The sequence below is a fragment of the Pristiophorus japonicus genome, chromosome 1 (genome assembly GCF_044704955.1).
Source record: "Pristiophorus japonicus isolate sPriJap1 chromosome 1, sPriJap1.hap1, whole genome shotgun sequence".
In the NCBI taxonomy this organism is placed as follows: Eukaryota; Metazoa; Chordata; class Chondrichthyes; family Pristiophoridae; genus Pristiophorus; species Pristiophorus japonicus.
The window spans coordinates 250,614,303-250,641,490 of NC_091977.1; the positions used below are offsets into that span (position 1 = coordinate 250,614,303).

The 27,188-nt window shown below is 46.7% G+C and overlaps 1 protein-coding gene and 1 long non-coding RNA gene across 3 annotated transcripts; one reads left to right on the top strand and one right to left on the bottom strand.

Moving 5' to 3' along the window:
• Positions 1-1,193: 1,193 nt before the first annotated feature.
• On the bottom strand, positions 1,194-15,967 carry LOC139269968 (uncharacterized). The gene is made up of 3 exons (XR_011594379.1): positions 15,859-15,967; positions 4,824-4,906; positions 1,194-2,971 (listed from the first exon to the last, which is right to left on the bottom strand). It is a non-coding gene; the product is annotated as an uncharacterized lncRNA (long non-coding RNA).
• Positions 15,641-26,342, top strand: LOC139269708 (zinc finger protein 623-like). Of its 2 annotated transcripts, none has more exons than XM_070888390.1 (2): positions 15,641-15,796; positions 25,044-26,342. In XM_070888390.1, the coding sequence occupies exon 2, from the start codon at positions 25,152-25,154 to the stop codon at positions 26,187-26,189; it is 1,038 nt and encodes a 345-aa protein (XP_070744491.1). In that variant the 5' UTR covers positions 15,641-15,796; positions 25,044-25,151; the 3' UTR covers positions 26,190-26,342. The 2 variants fall into 2 exon arrangements, with proteins under 2 accessions (XP_070744491.1, XP_070744492.1); XM_070888391.1 differs by lacking the exon at positions 15,641-15,796 and adding an exon at positions 15,860-15,926.
• The last annotated feature ends 846 nt before the right edge of the window (positions 26,343-27,188 follow it).

Genomic DNA, 27,188 nt, shown 5'->3' on the forward strand with positions numbered 1-27,188 from the left:
AGCGTCTGAGTTCCCGGGTAATGATGGCAGTACGACGTTCCAGTCTGTTGCTGTTGGGATTGTCCATGAGGGTCCTGAAGTTCCAGGTCCCGAACTTCGTTTTAAGCGGTGGAAGATGCCTGTGCGTGAATTCTTTTAACGTGGGGTGGCCATTGCACACCGGCTACCACACCGTCTTGACAGGGCAAGATTTTGGTCCAGTGGCAAGGGGATCCAAGCCGACTGGAAACCAGGCTCCGCTGCATTAGCCTAGTACATAAACCTATGTCCCCTGGTGGTTGATCCATCTGCTAAGGGAAATAGATTCTTCAAATCCACTCTATCTCGGCCCCTCATAATTTTATACACCTCAATCAGATCTCCCCTCAGTTTCCCCTGTCCCAAATCCAGCCTATCCAATCTTTCCTCACAGCTAATATTCTTCAGTCTTGGCAACATGCTCTGTACCTCTCTCTTGTGCAATCACATCTTTCCTGTAATGTGGTGACCAGAACTGTGTGCAATACTCTAGCTGTGGCCTAACTAGTGTTTTATACAGTTCTAGCTTAACCTCCAGAGGGTGGTGGGGGTCTGGAACTCACTGCCTGAAAGGGTAGTAGAGGTAGGAACCCTCATCACATTTTTTAAACTACTTGGATATGTGCTTGAAGTGCCGAAACCTACAAGGCTACAGATCAAGAGCTGGAAAGTGGCATTAGGCTGAATAGCTCTTTTTTGTCCGGCACAGACACGATGGGCAGAATGGCCTTCTTCTGTGCTGTAAACTGCTATGATTCCATGACACCAATCTCCTCCTGTATAAATAAATCAATCCCAGTCACTGACACCAATCTCCTCCTGTCTGATATAAACCAATTCCACAGGCCCAGAAAGATTAAATTCAGCTCGTTGCTTGGAGTGGTCTTGTCTCCATTCCTGTGCTGAGGGGATTGCTGTACCAGATGAGAGGGGCAACATTTGGAGCTCTCAATTTTCCACCAATTCCCATTCCCCTTCTATCTGGTGGCTGATGGAGGTGCCACTGAGTGTAATGTGCAAGTCAGTAAGAATTGTCAGTGAGGATTAATCAGCACTTTCTAATTGGAGATGTGCATCAGCGGAACATTTAAGACACTGAATTGTCCCAAAGATTAATATAGAATTTAAGGAAAATGTATTTTATTGTGAATTAATTTCTGATGAGAGTCCCTGAATTAAGGGGAAAGCTCACAGACAGTGGTTCTTAAAGGGAACTGCAGCTTCGAGAATTCAGAATATTAAACTCCAACCCAGTTATAGGGATCATTATCAGCAGAAACAAACCCATACTGTCAGAATGACCATGGTTCAGTCCTGAATGTGATTAACAGCAGCAATAATAGCAGAATCTAACGCCTGCAGTCACTTGCGAACTCGCTGGTATGTCAACAGGTTGGATAACTGAGTGAATCCCTTCCCACACTCAGAACAGGTGAACAGCCTCGCCCCAGTGTGAGTGCGCTAGTGCACAGTGAGGTTGGATGACTGCCTGAAACCAGTCCTGCAGTGAAAGCATCTGAATGGTTTCTCCCCATAGCACTTCCCACAGTCCGAGCATTTAAATGGCCTCTCCCCAGTGTGAACTCACTGGTGTCTCAGTAGATCCTTTTTGCTTTTAAATCTCTTCTGTCAGAACATTTAAAAGATCACTTATCAATGTGAACTTGCTGGTGTGTCAGCAGGTGGGATGAACGAGTGAATCCCTTCCCACATTCAGAACAGGTAAATGGCCTCTCCCCAATATGAATACGTTGGTGCTTCATCAGATCTTGAGTGCTTTTAAAGCTCTTCACACAGTCAGAACATTTAAAAGGTCTCTCATCAGTGTGAACAAGTTGGTGTTCAGTGCTGTGGGATGACTGAATGAATCCCTTCCCACACATGGAGCAGTTGAATGATCTCTCCCCAGTGTGAACATGTTGATGCCATGTCAGTTCCTCGGAATTTTTAGAGCACTTCCCGCAGTCCGAGCATTTAAATAGTCTCCCATCAGTGTGAACTCGCTGGTGATTCAGCAAGTTGGATGACTGTGAATCCCTTCCCACACTCGGAGCAGGTGTACGGCCTCTCCCCAATGTGAACATACTGGTGTCTCAGTAGGTAGGATGTTAGTGAAACCCTTCCCACACTCAGAGCAGCTGAACAGGCTCGACTTGGTGTGACTGCGCTTGTGTCTCGACAGGCCAGGGGATCGGTTGGGGCCTCGTCCACACATAGAACAAACGTACCGGTTCTCCTCACTTTTTGCTTCCACGTTCAAAGGTTGATGATATACAGGTCCCAATGAATTGAGCGACTCTATCAGATCTTGATGTGATGTTTAGTTTGGTTACCCTGTCTACAAATCCTTCCCTTCCCTGCACTCTAAAATAATTACAAAGAGAATAAACAGGGAGTGTGAGCGGGAACACACAAAAAGAGACAGGTTGTGAAATTGGCTTTAATTAATCTGGTCATTTGTGGGGCCGGCACTAGAAAAAAGTGACTCTGAAAGCCGGATTGTCGTAAAAACTCAACTGGTTCACTAATATGCTTCAGGGAAGGCATCCTGCCACCCGGTCTGGGCCTTCACAAGATTTTGGCCTCTATGGGAGTAGAGAAAGAGAGGAGGGAGGGGGTGAGGGCGAAGGAGGGGATTTTATACATATACAATTTGATAAGAAGTTGACAGAATCTCCCAAACCAGCGACTTACACTACCTAGATGGACCAGAGCAGCAGGTGCATGGGAAAACCAAGTTCCCCTCCAAATCACATAACATCCTGACTTGGAAATATATCGCCGTTCCTTCATCATCACTGGATGAAAATCCTGGAACTCCTTAGCTAACAGCACTATGGGAGTACCTTCACCACACGGACTGCAGCAGTTCAAGACGCCGACTCACCACCACCTTCTCAAGGGCAATTAGGGATGGACAATAAATACTGGCCTTGCCAGCGACACCCACATCCTGGAACGAATAAAAAATCTGTATATGTAAAATGGATGGAAAGCCTCTGCAGAAATACTTGTTCCTAAAACAATACTTTTACATTGTTAAACAGACCCTGTCCGCACAATCTAATCTCCCCCAGAATCCACCTTCTTTGACAATCCTATATGGGAAATTGTTGGTCCTACTGGGCTCAGAAGTACTGGGGTTTAAACCCAGCAGCTTCTCCTTCATCTCCACTCAGCTCAAACTGATGCAACAAACAGATCTACACAGGAGGCCAGGAACCGACTTCCACATCCAGCGCCCACCCCGATACATAGCGGCCCGGAATTTCTGGGCCTGCTGTATAAATGCAAGTTGTTGTTTTCCTTGTGCGGGGAGGTGCTGCCCCCTGGGTTTCCTGGTGTTACTTGGGACCCGAGACCGGCACTCAGTGTTGCTGAGGCCGCGCTCGCCCCGCTCAGTTTCCGGGAGCCACACGTGCTCTGCGTAGGAAGGCGGTCTCCGGGAACCAGCCCTTCCCGCGCCTGTGCATTGCACCACTGCTGATAGAGATAGGGCGTATTCCACCGCGCAGAGCACTCTGGATAAGAGCATCCTCCAGGTTCCGTATTGTGTTTTCCTGGAGTTCCGATTCTGAATTTCAGACACTCCAGTGCCAAGTGGACCAGGCGTTTAAAGGTCATTCATTTCCCTTGCTCCATGTCGCTGTTAGTTAAAGGTACAGAGATTGATTTCCCCTCAATGTGCATAGACTTCAAGAAGACATAGACAGGCTGGTGGAATGGGCAGACACGTGGCAGATGAAATTTAATGCAGAAAAGTGCAAAATGATACATTTTGGTAGGAAGGAGAGGCAATATAAAGTAAAGGGTGTAATTCTAAAAGGGTGCATGAACAGAGAGACCTGCACAAATCGTTGAAGGTGGTAGGTTAGGTTGAGAAAGCGGTTAAAAAGCATATGGGATACTAGGTTTCATAAATAGAGGCACAGAGTATAAAAGCAAGGAAGCTACAATGAACTTTAATAGAACACTGGTTCAGCCTCAATTGGAGTGTTGTGTCCAATTCTGGGCACCGTACTTTAGGAAGGGTGCAGAAAAGATTTACAAAGATGGTTCTAGGGATGAGGGACTTCAGTTACGTGAATAGACTGGAGAAGCTGGGGTTCTCCTTAGAGCAGAGAAGGTTGAGAGGAGATTTGATAGAGGTTTTCAAAATCATGAGGGGTCTGGACAGAGTGAATACAGAGAAACACTTCCCATTGGTGGAAGGGTCGAGAACCAGAGGACACGGATTTAACAGAAGAACCAAAGACGAAATGAAGAAAACCTTTTTTTAACGCAGCGAGTGGTTAAAATCTGGAATGCACTGGTGGTGGAGACAGACTCAATCATGGTTTTCAAAAGGGAGCTGGATAAGTATCTGAAGGTAGAAGTTTTGCAGGGCTACGGGGAAAGGGCGGGGGAGTGGGACTAGCTGAAGTGCGGGCCGAATGGCCTCCTTCTGCGCTGTTACTATTCTATGATATATTTGTGATATTTAGAGGAACAATTTCTGCACCTTTAGTAGTTAAAGTAATATCCACCCCGTTAGTAGTGAGACACACTCTGTACTGGGGGAGGCTCCTGTCTATTTTTGTGGTTTCAGCCTTTAAAATCTCTCCGAGACCCCTGCATTCTCCCAACTCTGACCTCTTATGCAACCCTTACTTCTTTCGCTTCGCCATTGGCGGCCGTGCCTTGTGTTGCCGAAGCCCTAAGATCTTTGACCAAGCTTTTAGTCATCAGTTCTATTGGCCCAGAAATTCCTCTGGGGGTCTTCCCGCGGGCAATTGCTCCTCGCTGGAGATTTTTTACGAATTTACCTGGTGGTCTAGGAGTCGCCCTGATTTCCAATGGGAAGGCCTTCTCCTCCCGCACTGTGAAGCGCGCTGCCGTCCAGAGGGTTCTGATGCAGAAGATGCAGTCATGTGTGAATGCTCAGCCAATCAGGTAAGTATATCACAGGTTCCCATTAATACCACTGAGACTCGCGTATCTACAAGTTCTCAGTGCTATTAATGGGAACAAAACCAAACACACAAAATAATAATAAAAAACAGACCACACATATTTAAAATTAATTGAAATGAAAGTTATGTCATAAAAATAAAATATTTTCCCGACTTTTTAAAAAAGTTTTTTTAATTATGGTTAAAAGTAAACTTACTGTAGTAAGAAGGGTTTTTAAACAATAAACGATGTGTTTCTAATTTTATTTTTATATGTTTTTGTGTGTTTTAAAACACTTGCACCTGTAAAAGTAGGCTATGCACCTGCTTTTTCAGCATAAGATTTTTGAGGACATTTGCTGGGCAAGATATAGGTAAATAGCCCATCTTACCCGTACAAATGGCCTCGCCCCCGATCTGGCTACAATCTGTCAAACTCCAGCTTGACAGATTGGGAAAGCAGGTTTTCAGCGCATGCACATTGCGCGTTGAAAACCGGCTTTTCCGATGCCTTCCTGGATCCGTAGAAACTTCGTACGGGCCTGGGACGTTGGAATTTCCACGCCAATGTCTCCATCTTTGGCTTGGTGTCAATTGTTGACTGATTATGCTCGTGAAGCCCATCGGAACGTTTTTCTACGTTAAAGGCACTATGTAAATGCAAGTTGTTGCTGGTGTGCTACCCTTGGCCTTGACTTTGTCAGACAGAATCAGTCAGAGACGACGCCTGTGTTGCTCCCGTAGTTGAAATGCCGGCAGATCGCTGTCTAGGCTCACAAGCTCAGAATTACCCCTTGGCAAGTTACTGGAGGGCAAACCCCACCATCACGCAGCACCTTCAGGACAGAAAGGGAAGAAAAATCCGATCTTGCGATGAATCTGGATTTCAAACAGCAAGGATATGATGAGGAGAACGAGTGTGGGACGAGGGATTTACAGCTTCGGGCAGGAGAAGAAAGAATGTTCCAGAAAAATTAGAACTTGTCTGTTCAGAATTTCGATCCTGTACTTACAGAGGGTACTTTTGTAAATTATGAAGACAGATTGCACAGACTGGGATGGTATTCCTATTCCCTTAAATATAGAAGATTAAGCACAGATCTAATTGAGTTGATGATTATTAATGGAGTTGACAGAATAAAGAGAGAGAAATGATGTCCCCTGGTGAAGGAGTCCACAACAAAGAAACATAACCTTACAATTAAAGCTAGGTCGTTCAGGGGTGATGTCAGGAAGCACTTCCTCACACAAGTGCTAAGAGGCTTCTCCCCCTGGTTGGAGAGTCTAGAACGAGGGCTCATAATCTCAAGGTAAGGGTCGGCCATTTAAGATTGGGAGGAGGAGAAATTTCTTCACTTAGAGGGTTCTGAATCTTTGTAATTCTATACCCCATAAGCCTGTGGATGCTCAGTCATTAAATATATTCAAGACAGAGGTCGATTGATTTTTGGGCACTAAGGGAATCACAGAATATTGGGATAGGGCAGGAAAGTGTTGAGGCCAGGATCAGATCAGCCATGATCTTATTGAATGGCAGAGCAGGCTCGAGGGGCAATATGGCCTACTCCTGCTCCTAATTCTTATCTTCTTATAGTGTGGTGGAAATCTGGAACTCTGTCCCCCCCTGCATGTGGGAAGGGATTCACAAATTCATCTAATCGCCGGACACACCATCTTGGTCACACTGATAAGCGACCTTTTAAATGTTCTGACTGTGAGAAGAGCTTTAAAAGGAAAAAGGATCTTTTGACACACCGGCAAGTTCACACTGGGGAGGGGCCGTTCACCTGCTCCATGTTTGCAAAGAGATTTACTAATTTATCCAAGCTACTGGCACAGCAGTAAGTTCACAAATGACTGCAGGGCTTAGATTCTGCTGTTAATCACATCCAGATCCGAACCATGTTCATTCTGGCAGTTAGGGTTTGTTACAACTGATTTTAGTAACCCCAATAACTGGGCTGGAGTTTAATCTGTATCAATGATAAATAAATGAGCTTTGTTTCCCGCACACGCGGTGTGTCGAGTCCTTGACATCTGGACAATAAGATGAGTGGAATCCATCCGAGGTCTGAATTCCCACACCTTTTTAAAATATAGATCTACAAGATGTTCAAGTCTGATAATCTGTTATTGTCACGGGGCAAAGTGGCATTGTTACTTTAACATCAATTTAGTCAACTCAATGGGCAATCCGATTTCAAAAACGAAACATCTCCTGAAAGCTGACTGAGAGCGTGTCAGAATGAGAAGCTTTAACAACAGCCGATGTTTCACAAAGGGAGACCTCACCAGACGAAAGGACACATTGGTGGAGTTTAATGGGCTGTTTGTGTCACTGGGCTACAGAAGGCTATTTTTAACAGAAGGAAAGCTGGTCACAGCAAACAGACAGTTTAACAGTCTGCCCATGGCCCACTCTAACCCCCACCTTCTCTCTCACTATTTATGGACACTGCTGCAGTAATTGCTCCTCTGACCTTTCCTCTTTTGTCCCTCCTACACCACTAATACACTGCCCTACACAATCTCACTTTCCCTACATCCTCTGTGCTGAAATCCACATCCGTCTCCCCACCTGCTACTTGTTCTCTCCCTGGATCCTGAAACTACTGAACTCAGTCTGCCCCACCTGAAGTCTACAGGCTCTAAAACTGAAGCTTGGTGTCCCCCAGTCCCGTCTCCTTGATTTACCTCCCTTTCCCCAGTGGCTGTGTTCCATACTCTGGGCCTTGGCCCTTCTCCAGCAATTCTCAGTATGAACAGGCGGGATGTGTGTTGAGACAGGATGTCCCAGCTCTCCACCTTTAAAAGAGACAAGGGGAGATGACCCGATGAACTGAATGACACTGCTTTATGACATCACTGCAGTGCCTAGCAACCAACCTCCTTGAGCCCTGCTCATTATGGGCTGGCAACGTTTGATGGGACAGTGTCGAGGGAGCTTTCCAGTGTAGCAGTGGGCTGCACAGAGTGATCTTAAATCGAGTGCTTCTCGACAGAGTGCTAAATTGGGAATTTGAAGCAGAGGGGGAAGGAGGAGATAGGGTGAGGAGTGGCTGGAGATAAAGGTAGGCCCGAGAGCCTTGAGGGAGTGTGACGTCTGGGAGCGTGACTTCTGGGAGCGAGGTAAGTGACGTCAGCACAAAGGGGGGAAGCTGAATTGAAAATATCAAATTGATGAGTAGATGGTGTTTGTTCTTTTTTAAGTCCTGAGTTTATTTTTGATGTTAGTTAATAATGTATTTAGAGGCATGGCAGGGCATCTCAGTTCCATGACTTGTGCCATTTGGGAATCCCAGGATGCTTCCCGTGTCCTGGACAACATGTGTGTAGGAAGTGTCGTCAGCTGGAGGAGCTCAAGCTCCAGGTTTTGGAGCCATGGGTGGCTCAGCTGTATAAGGTGGGAGGAGGAAGATCAGGAAAGCAATAGTGGTAGGGGATTCGATAGTTAGGGGAACATGCAGGCATCGCTGTGGCCATAGACACGATTCCAGGATGGTACGTTGCCTCCCTGGTGCCAGGGTCAAGGATGTCACTGAGCGATTGCAGGGCATTCTGCGGGAGAAGGGTGAACAGCCAGAGGTCGTGGTCCATATTGGTACCAATGACATAGGTAGAAAGAGGGATGAGGTCCTGCAGGCAGATTTTAGGGAGCTAGGAAAGAAATTAAAAAGCAGGACCTCAAAAGATATTAATCTCTGGATTACTCCCGGTGCCATGAGCTCGTGAGTATTGAAATAGGAGGATAGAGCAGATGACTGCATGGCTGGAGAGATGGTGCAGGAGGGAGAGCTTGAGATACCTGGGTCATTGGGGCCAGTTCTGGGGGAGGTTGGACCTGTACAGACCTCAACAAAGCCAGTACCAATATCATCGTGGGGAGGTTTGCTAGTGCTATTGGGGAGGATTTAAACTAAGTTGGCAGGAGGATGGGCACCAGGATGTAACATTAGAATGGAAAAACAAAAGGCACAAAGGATTGGGAGAGACAGATAGCACCAAAGCAAGAAATAGTAAGGTATTAGGTGGGGTCAGACTAAGAGAGAACACAGGATGGTCTAAGATAGGTTTACAGTGTATGTATGTGAACGCACAAAACATAGAAAACAAGGTTGGGGAGCTGCAGGTGCAAATAGCCACAAGAGAATATGATGTTGTTAGCAATAACGGTGACCTGGCTCAAAGGGCAGAATTAGGTATTAAATATTCCTGGATATAGGGTGTTCAGGAAAGATAGGGAAGGAAAGATAGGAGGTCGTGTGGCAGTATTGGTTAAGGAGAATATTACAGTGCTTGAGAGAGAGGATGTCCTGGAAGGGGTCAAGGACAGAATCTATATGGCTAGAGTTAAGAAATAATAGAGGTGTCATTACACTACCAGATATATTCTGTAGACCACCAACTAGTGGTAAAAATATGGAGGAGCAAATTTGCAGAGAATTTACAGAGAGATGCAAGAACTACATAGTAGTGATAATGGGGGACTTCAACTATCCTAATTATGGGCCCAAATTTGCCCAGGAGCTGCTCCGTTTGTTTTGGAGCAACTTGATTTTTCTGGAGTATCTTAAAAATCCCCATTCTGCACATTTAATTTGCTCCAGTGTAAGCGAATTAGTTAGGATTTTTTTTTCCAAAAGGGGGTGTTACCAGCCACCTAAGCTACTTGCGGAGAGTTAAGAATTCAGCACAGGTAGGTACTTAATGACTTGACTAAAGAATGTGAATAGGATCATACAGGACATAATATGACAAACTTCGCAAAGTTAATTTACTGTACAACAGAAGCATTCATGGAAGCTTAAACTACAAAAATAAAAGTAGAGACAAAACATATTTACATAACCCCCCCCCCCTCCACATCAAAACTCTCCTCACTAAACAAAACACAACCATCAATAAATAAAAAATAAAACTCAAATCCTACCTCGGCCCAGGAAGTCAGCGGGCCAGCCAACTGGTGCGGGAGGCCACTTGGCCGGGGATAGGTGCGGGACTCTCTCTATGGCATTCAGCAGCCTGGCACGCGTCATGATGTCATTCGGCCTGGGATGGGGCAGGACATCGGGTCCCACATTGCAGTGGAGCTACTGCGCATGCGCAAAACCTCCAATGCGCATGCGTTGAGCTGCCAGCACTCTTGAGCGCAGGGCCCTAGCTCCGCCCCTTAATTGAATTGCCACACCACACCAAGCCATGGGAGAGGCCACAGAGCAGCCAGAATGTGGGGACAACTTTTTGACGTTGTTTTTATCCTAGGAAGTCGCCGCACCTCGGGTGAGTGCGCCAAAAATCGGCAGGGGCCAATTTTGAGCCTATAGACTGGGATAGTAATAGTGTAAAGGGCAGAGAGGGGGAAGAATTTCTGAAGTGTGTTCAGAACTTTCTTGATCAGTATGTTTCCAGCCCAACGAGGAAGGAGGCATTGCTGGATTTGGTTCTGGGGAATGAAGTGGGTCAAGTGGAGCAAGTGACTATGTGAACATTTAGGGAACAGTGATCACAGTATCATAAGGTTTAGATTAGCTATGGAAAAGGACAGGGAGCAATCTAGAGTAAAAATACTAAATTGGAGGAAGGCCAATTTCAGTGGGATGAGAACGAATCTGGCCCGGGTAAATTGGAATCAAAGATTGGCAAGTAAATCTGTAGGAGAACAATGAGCTGCCTTTAAAGAGGAAATCGATCAGGTACAGTCGAGGTACATTCCCACTAGGGGGAAAGGTAGTGCAACGAAAGTTGGAGCTCCCTGGATGACGAAAGGGATAGAGAGTAAGATGAAGCAGAAAAAGAGGACGTATGACAGATGTCAGGCCGAGAATACATCTGAGAATCAGGCTAAATATAGAAAGTTCAGAGAAGAAGTGAAAAAGAAAATAAGAGGGGAAAAGAGAGGGGATGAGATTAGAATGGCAGCCAACATAAAAGGTAATCTAAAAGTCTTCTATAGGCATATAAATAGTAAACGGGTAGTAAGAGGAGGAGTTGGAGCCGATTAAGGACCAAAAAGGAAGCCTGCACATGGAGGCAGAATGTATGGCTGAGCTACTAAATGAGTACTTTGCATCTGCCTTCACCAAGGACGAAGATGCTACCATCTAGTGTCAGCTGTGGCTCAGTGGGTAGCACACTTGCCTCTGAGTCAGAAGGTTGTGGGTTCAAATCCCACTTCAGAGACTGAACACAAAAAATCTAGGCTGACACTCCCTCAGCTCTGCATTGTCAGAGATGCCATCATTCGGATGAGACGTTAAACCGAGGTCCCGTCTGCTCTCTCAAGTGGATGGAAAAGATAACATGGCACTATTTCGAAGAAGAGCAGAGGAGTTATCCCCGGTGTCCTGGCCAATATTTATTCCTCAATCAACACAACAAAAAAAGATTATCTGGTCATTATCACATTGCTGTTTCTGGGAGCGTGCTTGTGTGCAAATTGGCTGCCGCATTTCCTGCATTACAACAGTGACTACACTTCAAAAAAGTACTTAATTGGTTTGAGAGGGCCGGTGGTCATGAAAGATGCTATATAAATCCAAGTCTTTCTTTTTTATAAACATAGTAAAGGAGGAGGTAAAAGAGATGCTGGATGGGATAAGAATTGATAAAGACGAGCCATTAGAAAGACTAGCTGTACTTAAAGTTGATAAGTCGCCAGGACCGGATGGGATGCAAACTAGGATGCTGAGGAAAGTTAAGGAGGAAATCGCAGAGGTACTGGCCATAATCTTCCAAACCTCCTTAGAAACAGGGGTGGTTCCAGGGGACTGGAGAATTGCAAATGTTATCCCCTTGTTCAAAATAGGGTGTAAAGATAAACCTTTAACATAGTGAAACATCCCAAAATGCTTCACCGGTGTATTATGAGATTTTAAAAATTGACACCGAGCCTCATAAAGAGAAATTAGGGCAGGTGACCAAAAACTTGGTCAAACAATTAGGTCTTAAGGAGCGTCTTGAAAGAGGAAAGAGAAAGAGAGGTGAAGAGGTTTAGGGAGGGAATTTCAGAGCTTAGGGCCGAAACAACAGAAAGTACGGCCACCAATGGTTGAGCAATTATAATCAGGGATGGTCACGAGGGCAGAATTAGAGGAGCGTTGATATTTCGGAGGGTTGGAGCAGATTACAGAGATAGGGAGGGGCGAGGCCATGGAGAAACTTGAAAACAAGGATGAGAATTTTGAAATTGAGGCGTAGCTTAACCAGGAGCCAATGTAGGTCAGCGAGCACAGGGCGATAGGTGAGCGGAACTTGGTGCGAGTTAGGACACAGGCTGCCGAATTTTGGATTACCACTAGTTTATATAAGGTAGAATGTGGGAGCCCAGCCAGGAGTGCGTTGAAATAGTCAAGTCTAGAGGTAACAAAGGCATGGATGAGTCTAGGGAGCAATCTATAGTGAAAATACTTAGTTGGAGGTAGGTCAATTTCAATGGGTAGAGAATGGATCTGGCCCAGGTAAAATGGAATCAAAGATTGGCAGGCAAAACTGTAATCGAACAATTGGCTGCCTTTAACAAGGAGATGGTTTGGGTACAGTTGAGGTACATCCCACGAGGGGGAAAGGTAGGGCAACCAAAGCAGGAGCTCCCTGGGTGACAAAAGAAGTAGAGAGTAAGATGAAGCAGATGTCAGGTTGAGAATACAAGTGAGAACCAGGTTGAATATAGAAAGTTCAGAGGGGAGGTGAAAAAGGAAATAAGAGGGGCAAAAAGAAAGTATGAGAATAGATTGGGAGCTAACATAAAAGGGAATCCAAAAGTCTTCTGCAGGCATATAATTAGTAAACAGGTAGTAAGAGGAAGGGTGGGGCCGATTAGGGACCAAAATGAAGACCTATGCATGGAGGCAGAGGGCACGGCTGAGGTACTAAGTGAGTAGTTTGCATCTATCTTTACCAGGGAAGAAGATGCTGCCAAAGTCATAGTGAAAGAGCAAGTGGTTGAGATACTGGATGAGATAACAATTGATAAATGGAGGTACTAGACAAGCCGGTTGTACTTAAATTAGACAAGTCATCAGGACTGGATGGGATGCATCCTAGGATGCTGAGGGAAGTAAAGGTGGAAATCGCGGAGGTAGTGGCCATAATCTTCCAATTCTTCTTGGATACCGGGTTGTGCCAGAGGACTGGAGAGTTGCAAATGTTAAACCCTTGTTCAAAAAAGGGTGTAAGAATATACCTAGCAACTACAGGCTGGTCAGTTTAGCCTCGGTAGTGGGGAAGGTTTTTGAAATGATATTCTGGGCCAAAATTAAGTTACTTGGAAAATGTGGATTATTTAAGGAACGCCGGCACAGATTTGTTATAGGCAAATCGTGTTTAATTAACTTGATTGAGATTTTTGATGAGGTAGCAGAAAAGGTTGATGCATGCAATGCAGTTGATGTGGGGTATCTGGACTTCCAAAAGGCATTTGACAAAGTGCCACGTAATAGCCATGGTGGAAAAGTTAAAGCACATGGAATAAATGGGACAGTGGCAGCATGGATATTAAATTGGCTAAGTGACAGCAAACAGCGTAGTGGTGAACATTTTTTTTTCGGACTGGAGGAAGGTATACAGTGGTGTTCCCCAGGGGTCAGTACTAGGACCACTGCTTTTCTTGATACATGAATGACTTAGACTTGGGTGTACTGGGCACAATTTCAAAATCTGCAGATGACAAAGCTTGGAAGTGAACAGTGAGGAGAGTGATAGACTTCAGGAAGACATAGACAGGCTGGTGAAATGGACGGATTCATGGCAGATAAAATTTAACACCGAAAGATGTGAAGTGATGCATTTTGATAGAAAGAATGAGAGGACATATAAACTAAATGGTACAATCCTAAAGGAGGTACTCCAACAGAGAGAACTGGGGTAAATCGTTGAAGGTGACAGGGCAGGTTGAGAAAGCAGTTTAAAAAGGCTCACGGGATCTTGAGTTTCATATATAGAGGTATAGAGTACAAAAGTGTGTGAACGTTTATAAAAAACTGGTTCGGCCCCAACTGGTGTACTTTGTCCAATTCTGGGCACCGCACTTTAGGAAGGATGTGAAGGCCTTAGAGAAGGTGCAGAAAAGATTTACGAGAATAATTCCAGGAATGAGGGATTTCAGTTACGTGGATAGACTGGAGAAGCTGAGTTTGTTTTCCTTGGAGCAGAGGTTGAGAGGAGATTTGGTCAAGGTGTTCAAAATCATGAGGAGTCTGGACAAAGTAGATAGAAACTGTTCCCATTGGCAGAAGGGTTGAGAACCAGAAGACGCAGATTTAAGTTGATTGGCTGGCAAAAGAATCAAAGGCGATGCAAGAAAAAAAAATGTATATGCGAGTGGTTGGCTTCTGGAATACGCCAGATCTAGAATGCACTGCCAGAGGATGGTGGCAGCAGACTCAATTTTATCTTTCAAAAGGGAGTTGGATAAGTATCTGAAGGAAAAGAAATTGCAGGGGAGTGGGACGGGCTGAATGGCTTTGTTCCGTGTATAACCATTCTATGATTCTAGAGCGAGAGCAAGAAATGGCACCAATAATTATCAATGTACTGAAAAAGAGGCGCGGGAGGGGACCTGAACAGGACTGGAACAAAGAATGTTCCAGGGCCGTAAACACTCCTTCCAGGTGAAACAGCGATTTACTTGTACTTCCTGCAATTTAGTATGCTGTATTTGCTACTCAGCATGTGGTCTCCTCTACATTGGGGAGACCAAACGTAGATTGGGGGACCACTTTACAGAACACCTCCATTCAATGCGCAAGGGTGACCCCCAAGTTTTCGGTCGCCTGTTATTTTAGTTCTCCACCACACTCCCACTCTGATCTCTCGGTCCTCGATGTCTTACACTGATTAAATGAAGCTCAACATAAGCTCGAGGAACAGCACTTCATCTTTCGATTAGGCACTTTACAGCCTTCAGGCCTGAACATCGAGTTCAACAATTTCAGACCATAACCTTTGCCCCTATTTTTTCAGGCAGCAGCTGTAGGTGATTCTGCCATTCCTATTTGCAGCATTTAACCACCGCTGCCTTCCACTATCACAGACCGTCCCTTTTGTTCATTCCTCCCCCTTTTCTTGCCTCTGCACCTGTTAATCTCCAGTTCTGACGAAGGGTCCCTGACCTGAACCGTTAACTCTGTTTCTCTCTCCAGAGAGGCTGCCTGACCTGCTGAGCATTTTCTGTTTTTAATGTTGGAATTACTGTGACAGGGTGGACGATAGGGAGAGATTAAATATTGCAAATGGGAATGTTGTAAACTAGAATGGCAGAATCACGAACTGGGTCCCGTCAAGCATCCTCCCTTGCGCCTGCGCACAGGGCTCTGGCAATCATCCTCCCTTGCGTATGCGCATTGGACCCAATCCATTATCCTCCCTTGCGCCTGCGCACTGAGCCCTGTCAATTATCCTCCCCTACACCCTGCGCAGTAAGCTGCCGCGCGGGGCTTTCTGTGCAAAGTGGGTGTTGGTGAAGAGCCGCAGTCAGTGAGGGGAAGTGAGATTTCCCCGAGATTCGAGGGAGATTGATGGGATATCCCGAACAGAGATTCTTCAGTTTGAAGCGCGCTCGAAGGACACGTGACCCGTCCCACGGCCTGATTGACGGGAGCTTCTGACCAATGGCGAGCGGGTGGGGCGGGACTGGAGGAGCGAGCCGGCGGCGGGTCCTCCAACCAATCGGGGAGCCCGAGGGGCGGAACTTGCTCCGGCTGATTGGCTGACCCGGAGGGTCACCAACCGCCTCTCCCCCACACTCGGAGTTGCGCCTGCGCGCTTGGATCCTGTAGTCCGGAGTCGGCACGAAGCCTTCCGGGGAAAGGCGTTTGTGTCCATTAAAGAGTCGCGATTGGTGACGCAAGGTGAGTTTTCTTCGCCCCGATGGGGGGGACGACATAGGGAGAGAATAAAGGGAAATCCTAACCTGAGATTCCGCCCATCCGGGCCCGGAGAGGAACTTCCTCAGTTTGGCGGAGCGCGTTCGAGGGACAGGTGAGTAGGTCCCGCGGCCTGATTGACGGGAGCTACCGACCAATGGGGAGCGGGCGGGGCGGGAGGAATTTCCGATCAATGGGGAGTGACATCGCAGGAACAGTGGGCGGGCGGCGGTTATTGAGGCGCTCTGGAACGCGTTGACGTCACGAAAGGTGCGGACGTCATGACGTTAGTGCAACTTGTCCCTCCTGAGTGGGGGAGGCTGGGGAAGGTTGACTGACATTCTGTGCTGACCCGGAGATTCCAGCTGCTCACTGTGGGGGCTGTCAGCTGATCCCAGCCTAGACTGCAGTTAACCTCAGTGCCCTGGGCTGCTGATCACTGACCACAAACCCATCTGCAAAAGGGTGTGTTTTTGGCTGTGGCCCCCAAGGTTGAATAGGGTGCCAACAATCACTGCAAACCCTCAACCATTGGCCCTTCGGAGGGGCACGAGAAGGAAACCAGTGACTGGAACCCCCCACTATAGAGGAATAGGAGGATATGTTGCTAGGGTGGGAGGAGGGTCGTGTGGAGTATAAACCCTGAGATGGACCAGTTGGGCTGAATGGCCTGTTTCTATGCTGCACATTCTGTGTAATACCATGAAAGGTCAAATAAGGGAATCAGCATCAACAAAAACTTGTATTTGTCTTGCACCTTTAACGTGTAAAACAGGAGTATTATAAGACAAAAACTTGACACCAAGCCACATAAGCACAGGTGACCAAAAGCTTGGTCAAAGAAATAGGTTTTAAGGAGGAATGAGAGGTTTAGGCCTAGGCAACAAAAGGTTGAGCGATTATCATCACGGATGCTCAAGAAGTCAGATTTAGAGGAGTGCATATATATCGGCGGTTGTGGGGCTGGAGGCGATTACAGAGATCGGGAGGGGCGAGGCCATAGAACGATCTGAAAACAAGCATGAGAATTTTGAAATCGAGATGTTGCTTACCTGGGAGGAATGTCATCATCATCATAGACAGTCCCTCGAAACGAGGATGACATAGAAACATAGAAAATAGATGCAGGAGTAGGCCATTCGGCCCTTTGAGTCTGCACCACCATTCAATAAGATCATGGCTGATCATTCCCTCAGTAACCCTGACTTGCTTCCGCACTAAAAATGGATGAGTTCACTGGTGTTTCAATCATATTCCGGATCCCGAACTACATCCCGAAGTGTGGAAGATGCCTGTGCATGAATTTTTTTAATTTGTGGTGGCCGTTGCACCCCAGCCACCACATGGGCTTGACAGAGCTAGGTCTTGGTCCAGTGGCAAGGATTAACAAAGAAGACTGGAGACCAGCTCTGCTGTACGGACCTAGTGCGCACACATATCGCAGTGTGGGCTGGCCCGTGTTGCCCCTGGGCCCGAACCTCTGCTGGGCCCCGAACCTTTGCCTCTCCTGGGCCCCGATCACATCCCTCTATGAACTCTTGCCGCTCCTTCATCCCGACCTCGCCACTCCTGCTGCACCTGCCCACATTGCAATCGGCGCGGTCTCGGCCTGCAAGACCATCAGCAGGCCGGGGCCATTAGATGGAGCAGCGTGCGGTGGTGCCACTGCAGGGAGCAGCGCATGCTGCTGCCGGAGGGCGGGAGGAATGTAGGTCAACAGTTTGAAAGATTAAACAGCAGTGCAATATTTGTAAAACCTTCATCTGTTCCACAATCTTGGTGCCCCAGCCATCTGCAGGACCCTGAACTACAGAACAGTGTGAACTCACTGGTCTCAGTAGGTCATTCGAGCTTTTGAAACTCTTCCCACATGCAGAACATTTAAAAGGTCTATCGTCAGTGTGAGCTCACTGGTGTCTCAGCAGGGTAGATGACCGAGCAAATCCCTTCCCACACACGGAGCAGACAAAGGGCCTAACCGCAGCATGATAACGCTGGTGTAACTTCAGGTTCCTGGGTCTTCTGACGCTCTTCCCACAGTCAGAACACTTGCAGGATCTCTCATCGGTGTGAACCCGCTGGTGTGTTCGCAGTTTGGACGAATCACTGAAACCCCACACCCGGAGCAGGTGAACGGCTTCTCTCCGGTGTGAAGTCGTTGGTGTCGCTTCAGCTGTCAGAAGCTTTTAAAGCCCTTCCCACAGTTGGAACATTGCGACAGCCATTTGCCAGTGTGAACAAGCTGATGCGCCCACAGGTTGGCTGAATGCACAAATCTCTTCCTGCACACGGAGCAGGTGAACGACCTCTCCCCGGTGTGCACTTTAAACAAATATCCCCTGCAAGGGGGGGTCACACTCCAAAACAAACTCTTCTCCAGTGCCCCCCCTGGGGGGGAGGTTTTCCTAGGGCACCAAAGACAGAAATTATACAAGTGCCCCCTGGCTAAAAGGGGGGGAGGGGGCACTAAAACCGGCAAATTAAACAAATTAAACTTTAAATTTAAATGATCAAATTAAAATTTGGTTGCCGGAGGTGATAATGCACTCCAGTCCCTCCGGCGCCCACCTCTCGTCTCCCCAGAGTGAGCGCGCTGGTGAGTTATAAGCTGGGATGACACAGTGAATTCCTTCCCGCACACAGAGCAGGTAAATGTCCTTGTAACCTCATGGCCTGGCGCATCCCTCACTCTAACACTACCGTCAAGCCAGGGGACCAACCCAGGTTCAATGGGGAGTGTAGAAGAGGATGCCAGGAGCAGCAGCAGGTGTACCTACCACCCTTTGTGTGTAGAAGTGTTTCCTAATGTCACTCCTGAAAGATCTGGCTCTATGCCCCCTAGTCCTAGAATCTCCAATCAGCGGAAATAGTTTCTCTCTATCTAGCCTATCTGTTCCCCTTAATATCTTGACAACTTTGATCAAATCAACCCTTAATCTAAATTCCAGGGACTGCAACCCTAAATTTTGTAAGCTTTCCTTGTAATTTAACCTCTGGAGTCCGGGTATCATTCTGGTAAACCTACACTGCACTCCCTTCAAGGTCAATATATCCTTCCTAAGTTGTGGTGCCCAGAACTGTTCACAGTGCTCCAGGTGTGGTCTAACCAGTGAACCTGTTCAACCTACATCGCCTCCAGGCTAGATCCAAGGTCATCCCAACCTCTGTCATCGAACTACAGTACGCGGACAACGCTTGCGTCTGCGCACACTCAGAGGCTGAACTCCAAGCCATCGTCAACACCTTCATCGAGGCGTACAAAAGCATGGGCCTTACGCTAAACATCCGTAAGACAAAGGTCCTCCATCAACCTGACCTCGCCACACAGCACTGACCCCCGGTCATCAAAATCCACAGCGCGGCCCTGGACAACGTTGACCATTTTCCATACCTCGGAAGCCTATTATCAGCAACGGCAGACATCGACGATGAGGTCCAACACCACCACCAATGTGCCAGCACAGCCTTCGGTCACCTGAGGAAGAGAGTGTTTGAAGACCAGGGCCTCAAATCTGGCACCAAACTTATGGTCTACAGGGCAGTAGTAATACCCACCCTCCTATATGGCTCAGAGATGTGGATTATATACAGCAGACACCTCAAAGCGCTGGAGAAGTACCACCAGCGCTGCCTCTGCAAGATCCTGCAAATCCACTAGGAGGATAGATGCACCAACGCGGTGTCCCCGCCCAGGCTACCATCCCCAGAATCAAAGCACTGACCACACTCGACCAACTCCGTTGGGCGGGCCGCATGCCCGACACGTGATTCCCTAAGCAAGCGCTCCTACTCTGAATTCCTACATGGCAAGTGAGCCCCAGGTGGGCAGAGGAAACATTTCAAGGACACCCTCAAAGCCTCCTTGATAAAGTGTAACACCCCCACCGGCACCTGGGAATCCCTGGCCCAAGACCGGCCAAAGTGGAGGTAGAGCATCCAGGAGGGTGCTGAGCACCTCGAGTCTCGTCGCCGAGAGCATGCAGAAACCAAGCGCAGGCAGCGGAAGGAGTGTGCAGCAAACCAGGCTCCCCACCCACCCTTTCCTTCAACCACTGTCTGCCCCACCTGTGACAAAGACTGTAATTCCTGTATTGGACTGTACAGCCAGCTGAGAACTCACTATTAGTGGAAGCAAGTCTTCCTCGATTTTGAGGGACTGTATAACTTCTACCCCCTTGTATTCTCATCCTCTGAATATAAAGGCAAGCATTCCATTAGCCTTTTTGATTATTATCTGTACCTGTTCATGACATTTTCTATGTACCTGGATGCCCAAGTCTTTTTGGGCCTAAAATCATAGAATGGTTACAGTACAGAAGGAGGCCATTTTGCCCATCGGGCCCGTGCCAGCTCCCTGCAAGAGCATTTAGGCTAGTCCCACTCCTCTGCCATAACCCCGCAATTTTTTTTTCTTCAGGTACTTATACAATTCTCTTTTGAAAGCCACGATTGAATCTGCCTCCATCACCCTTTCAGGCATTGCATTCCAGATCCTAACCACTCGCTGCATAAAAAGGTTTTTCCTTATGTTGCCTTTGGTTCTTCTGCCAATCACCTTACATCTGTGTCCTCTGTTTCTTGACCCATCCACCAATGGGAACAGTTTCTCTCTATCTACTCTATCTAGACCGCTCATAATTTTGAACAACTCATCAAATCTCCTCTCAAACTTCTCTGCTTTAAGGGGAACAACCCCAGCTTCTCCAGTCTATCCACGTAACTAAAATCTGTCATCCCTGGAACCATTCTTGTAAATCTTTTCTGCACCCTCTCTAAGGCCTTCACATCCTTCCTAAAGTGCAGTGCCCAGAATTGGACACAATACTCCAGTTGAGGCTAAACCAGTATTTTATGCAAGTTCGTCATAATTTACATGCTTTTGTATTCTAGACCTGTATTCATGAAGTCCTGGATCCCGTAAGCTTTTTTAACTGCTTTCTCAACCTGCCCTGCCACCGTCAACGATTTGTGCACATATATCCCTAGGTATTCTTTTGTTCTTACGTTAAAGCTCCCTCTACACTGTCCCATTAACACTCCCAGGGGAAGTACAGCATGGGGTAGAACAAAAGAAATAGTAGCAGGAGTTTGCCATTCGGCCCATAGAGCCTGCTGCGCCATTCAATAAGATCATGGCTGATCATCTACCTCAACTTCACATTACAAGGAGAATTCCAAAGATTCACCACCAGGGGTCCCGAAGGATTGTATGGTTGGAGGATGAGCATTTTAAATGCTGAAGCCACCAAAATAGTCTCCCCAGTACAGAATGTGACTCAGTACGAACAGAAATGATGTCACTTTAATTATTAAAGGTGCAAAGAGGAGAGACATTGTCCCTCTGTCAGCTGTGGCTCAGTTGGTAGCATCCTCGCCCCTGAGTCAGAAGATTGTGGGTTCAAGTTCTACTCTAGACACTTGAGCACATAAATCCAGGCTGACACAGTGCAGTGCTGAGGAACGGCTGCACTGTCCAGAGGTACTGTCTTCCGGATTAGATGTTAAACAGAGGTCCTGTCTGCTCCTTAGGGTGGACGTAAAAGATCCCATGGCACTATTTCGCAGGGGGCAGACTATTTTAGATCTGGTAATGTGTAACAAGACTGGATTAATTAAAGATCGCAAAGGATCCTCTTGGGAAGAGTGATCATAGCATAGTAGAATTTCTAATTCAGGGTGAGAAAGCTAGGTCTCAAACTAGTGTCCTGACCTTAAATAAAGGCAATTACAAAGGTATGAAGGCAGAGTTGGCTAAAATGGACTGGGAAAATAGATTAAAGGATAAGACGGTAGATGAGCAGTGGCAAACATTTAAGAAGATATTTCATAAGTCTCAGCAAATATATATTCCAGTGAGAAACAAAGATTCTAAGAGAAGGATGAACCATCAGTGGCTAACGAAGGAAGTAAAGGATGGTATCAAATTGAAAACAAAGGCATACAATGTTGTGAAGAATAGTGCAAGGCCAGAGGATTGGGTAATTTTCAGAAACCAGCAAAGGACAACTAAAAAAATAATAGAGAGAAGATAGTTTATGGGAGTAAACGCGCAGGAAATATAAAAACAGACAGTAAGAGCTTCTACAGGTATATAAAAAGAGAGTAGCTGAAGTAAACGTTGGTCCCTTAGAGGATGCGACTGGGGAATTAATAATGGGAAACAGGGAAATGGCAGAGACATTGAACAAATATTTTGTATCAGCCTTTACGGTAGAAGACACTAAAAGCATCCCAATAATTGATAATCAAGGGGCTATTGGGAGGGGGGAATTTAAAACAATCAGTATCGCGAGAGAAAACATACTAGGCAAACTAATGGGACCTGATGGCCTGCATCCTAGGGTCTTAAAGGAATTGGCTGCAGAGATAGTGGATGCATTGCTTGTAATCTACCAAAATTCCCTGCATTCTGAGAGGTCCCAGCAGATTGGAAAACCGCAAATGTAATGCCCCTATGTAAGAAAGGAGGGAAGCAGAAAGCAGGAAACGATAGACCAGTTAGCCCAACATCTGTCATTGGAAAAATGCTGGAGTCCATTATTAAGGAAGTAGTAGCGGGACATTTGGAAAATTGTAATATAGTCAAGTAGAGTCAGCATGGTTTTATGAAAGGGAAATCATGTTTGACAAATTAGCTGGAGTTCTTTGAGGATGTAACGAGAAGGATGTATCAAGGGGAACCAGTAGATGTTTTGTATTTCTATTTCCAGAAGGCATTCGATAAGGTGCCACATAAAAGGTTACTGCACAAGATAAAAGCTCACGGGGTTGGGAGTAATATATTAGCATAGATAGAGGATTGGCTAACTAACAGAAAACAGAGAGTCGGGATAAATGGGTCTTTTTCAGGTTGGCAAACTAACTAGCAGGGTGCCACAGGGATCAGTGCTGGGGCCTCAACTATTTACAATCGATATTAATGACTTAGATGAAGGGACCACGTGTAAAGTAGCCAAATTTGCTGATGATACAAAGATAGGTGGGAAAGCAAGTTGTGAGGGGGACGCAAAGAATCTGCAAAGGTATATAGACAGGCTCAGTGAGTGGGCAAAAATTTGCCAGATGGAGTATAATGTGAGGTTATCCACTTTGGTAGGAAAAATAAAGAAGCATATTATTATTTATATGGGGAGAGATTACAAAATGCTGCAGTACAGAGGGATCTGGGGGTCCTTGTACATGAAACACAAAAAGGGCATTGGTGAGACCACACCTGTACTACTGTGTACAGTTTTGGTCTCCTTATTGAAGGAGCGATATACTTGCATTGGAGGCAGTTCAGAGAATGTTCACGAGGTTGATTCCTGAGATGAAAGGGTTGTCTTATGAAGAAAGGTTGAGCAGGTTGTGCCTATTCTCATTGGAGTTGAGAAGAATGAGAGGTGATCTTATTGAAATATATAAGATTCTTAGGGGGCTTGACAGGATAGATGCAGAGAGGATGTTTCCCCCTAGTGGGGAAATCTAGAACTAGGGGGCATCGTTTCAAAATAAGAAGTCGCCCATTTAAAACGGAAATGAGTAGGAATTTCTTCTCTGAGGGTCGTGAATCTTTGGAATTCTCTACCCCAGAGAGCGGTGGAGGCTGGGTCATTGAATGTTTTTAAGGCATCGATAGACAGATTTTTGAATGATAAGGGAGTGAAGGGTTATGGGAAGCGGGCAGGGAAGTGGAATTGAGGCCCGGATCAGATCAGCCATGATCTTATTGAATGGCGGAGCAGGCTTGAGGGGTCAAATGGCCTACTCCTTCTCCTATTTCTTATGTTAAACACCTGGTCCACTTGGCACTGAAGTTTCTGAAACTCTCAATCGGAACTTCAGGGAAACACAATACGGAACATGGCGGATGATCTTGCCCAGAGTGCTCCGCGCGGTGAAATACGCCCTATCTCCATCAGCAAGGGCATAACGCACAGGCGCGTGAAGGGCTGGTCCCCGGAGAATGCCTTCCTGCGCGGAGCATGTGTGGTGCGGCTCCGGGAGACTGAGCGAGGCAAGCGCAGCCTCAGCAACTCCGAGTGCAGGTCTCAGGCCCCGAGTCAGAGCTGGCGGGTGGGTGTGCGACCAGGGCCCCGGCACCAAGAAACCCAGGGGGCAGCGCCTCCCCCACACAAGGAAAACAACAACTTGCATTTATACAGCAGGCCCAGCAATTCCGGGCCGCTCTGTATCGGGGTGGCCTCTGGATGTGGCAGTCGGTCCCTGACCTCCTGTGTAGGTCTGTTTGTTGCATCAGTTTGAGCTGAGTGGAGATGGAGGCGAAGCTGCTGGGTTTCACCTCCAGTACTTCTGAGCCCAGTAGGACCAAAAATTTCCCAGGTGGGATTGTCAAGGGAGGTGGATTCTGGGGGAGATTAGATTGTTAAACAGACCCTGTCTGCACAATGTAAAAGTATTGTTTTAGGAACAAGTATTTCTGCAGAGGCTTTTCATCCATTTTGCATATATAGATTTTTAAAATTAATTTTTGGGATGTGGACCTCGCTGGCAAGGCCAGCATTTATTGCACATTTCTAATTGCCCTTGAGAAGGTGGTGGTGAGCTGCCTTCTTGAACTACTGCAGTCCGTGTGGTGAAGGTACTCCCACAGTGCTGTTAGGGAGGGAGTTCCAGGATTTTCACCCAGCGACAATGAAGGACTGGTGATATATGTCTAAGTCGAGATGGCGTGCAACTTGGAGGTGATTGTGTTCCCACATACCTGCTACCCATGTCTTTCTAGGTGATGGATGTCACAGGTTTACATAAGAACATAAGAAATAGGAACAGGAGTGGGCCATTTGGCCCCTCGAGCTTGCTCCGCCATTTAAAAAGATCATGGCTGATCTGATCTTGGACTCAGCTCCACTTCCCTACCTGCTTGCCATTACCCTTTACTCCCTTATCATTCAAAAATCTGTCTTATCTCCACTTTAAATATATTCAATGATTGGAAGGTTCTGTCAAAGAAGTCCTGTTCAGTTGCAGGTGTATAAAGTCCCTCTCTCTCTCCTCCCATAGAGGCCAGAATCTTGTGTAGGCCCAGACAGGGTGGCAGGTTTCCTACCCTGAAGGTCATTAGTGAACTAGTTGGGTTTTTATGACAATCCGACAACTCTCATGGTTACTTTTTTATACTGCCGGCTGCACAAATTACCAGATTCATTAAGTTTAATTTCACAACCTGCCTTTGTGTTTTTGTCGGCTCTCTCTCACGCTCCCTTTTTCTTGTTTTAAATTCATTTTGTAGGGTATTAGAAGGGGAGGATTTGCAGATGGGAAGCTCAAACCAAACATCAAATCAAGATCTGGCAGAGTCACTCGATTCATCGGACCTGAATATCATCACCCTCTGAACATGGAAGCAAAAAGCACCATTCACAGCGGTGAGAAACCGTACGCGTGTTCTGTGTGTGGACGAGGCTTCAGCCAGTCATCCAATCTGGAGAGACACAAGCGCAGTCACACCCGGGAGAGGCAGTTCATCTGCTCTGAGTGTGGGAAGGGATTCACTCGTTCATCCCACCTGCTGGCACACCAGCATGTTCACACTGATGTGCGACCGTTTAAATGTTCTGACTGTGAGAAGAGATTTAAAAGAAAAAAGGATCTGTTGAATCACCAGCGAGTTCACACTGGGGAGAGGCCATTCACCTGCTCCGAGTGTGGGAAGGGATTCTCTCAGTCATCCCACCTGCTGACACACCAGCGAGTTCACACCGGGGAGAGACCGTTTACCTGCTCCGAGTGTGGGAAGGGATTCACTCACTCATCCACCCTGCTAAATCATCATCAAGTTCACACTGACAAGAGACCATTTAAATGTCCGGGCTGTGGGAAGTGCTATAAAAGTTCTAGGGAACTGAGTTGCCATCAACGTATTCACACTGGGGAGAGACCGTTCAGGTGCTCTCACTGCGGGACTGGATTCAGGCGATCATCTGAACTCACTGTACACCAGCACATTCACACTGGGGAGAGGCCGTTCACCTGCTCTGAGTGTGGGAAGGGATTCACTAAATCATTCGACCTTCTGATACACCAGCGAGTTCACACTGGGGAGAGGCCGTTCATCTGCTCTGAATGTGGGAAGGGATTCACTCGCTCATCTACGCTGCTCAGACACCAGCGCACTCACATTGGAGAGAGACCGTTCACTTGCTCGGAGTGTGGCAAAGGATTCACTCAGTCAACTGACCTTCTGATACACCAACGAATTCACACTGGGGAGAGGCCGTTCAGCTGCTCCGTATGTGGGAAGGGTTTCACTCGTTCATCCCACCTGCTGACACACCAGCGAGTGCACACTGGGGAGAGGCCGTACACCTGCTCTGAGTGTGGGGAAGGTTTCTGTCAGTCATTCAACCTGCTGAGGCACCAGCAAATTCACACATGACTGCAATGTTTGGATTCTGCTGTTAACACGTCCAGGTCTGAACCATGTTCATTCTGACAGTTGTGGTTTGTTCCTGCTGATGTTAATAACCCTATAACGGGACTGGAGTTTAATATTCTGGATATATGTCAAATAAATCAGTGTTGTTTTAAACACATTGCTGTAGATTTTTATCTTTCTCACTTGAGTGTTTAGCATCACCTGACTGGAGCTCAGAAAGGACAATCTGGGGGGAGGATCGTACAGCGGGAACAGAACTTCAGCCTGGACACAGTCCTTCAGGGCCAGACTGAGAGGGGCAAACGGCACTTTGGTCTTTAACATCTCTCTTCACTGACAACAAAGTCGTCATGTGGGTTAATCCCGAGACATATAAGAAATGTGTCCCAGCCACTCTCTTCCATGGTTCAGAGCTCCTAGGCACGGAACAGAAGGCTCCTTTAGAAATGAACCCCAATGCTTTGTTTGCATTTTTAAATGGCCGTATTAACCCGTGTCGCTACTTTTAGTGATTTGTGTATCTGTCTCCCTAGATCCCTCTGCTCCTCTACCCCATGTAATCTCTTATTTACCAAATAGAATGTGGCCTCCTTATTCTTCCTACTGAAAGACACCACTTCACACTGATCTACACTGAAATTAATTTGCCAATTACACGCCCATTCTGTAAATTTATTAATATCTTCTTGCATTTTGTCACAGTCTTCCTCAGTATTAACTCTACCTCCCAATTTGGTGTTGTTGACAAGTTTTGAAATTGTACTTCCGATTCCTGAGAACAAATTTTTAATGTAAATGTTGAACAACAGTGGTCCCAGCACCGATCCCTGTGAACACCATTTCCCACCTTTTGCCAGTCTGAGTAGCTACTGGTAACCGTTGTTCTTCATTTTCTGTTTTGTAACCATAAGTGTTTACAATCTAGAGATGACCAAGGTCATGCCATGTGGAGTGAAGGGCCAGGCAGCAGAAATCAGAGGGTTGGAGTTAAGGGAGGTT

Bases quoted from the DNA above. Each gene is read 5' to 3' on its own strand.
- LOC139269708 (XM_070888390.1), top strand. From the start codon at position 25,152: ATGGAAGCAAAAAGCACCATTCACAGCGGTGAGAAACCGTACGCGTGT.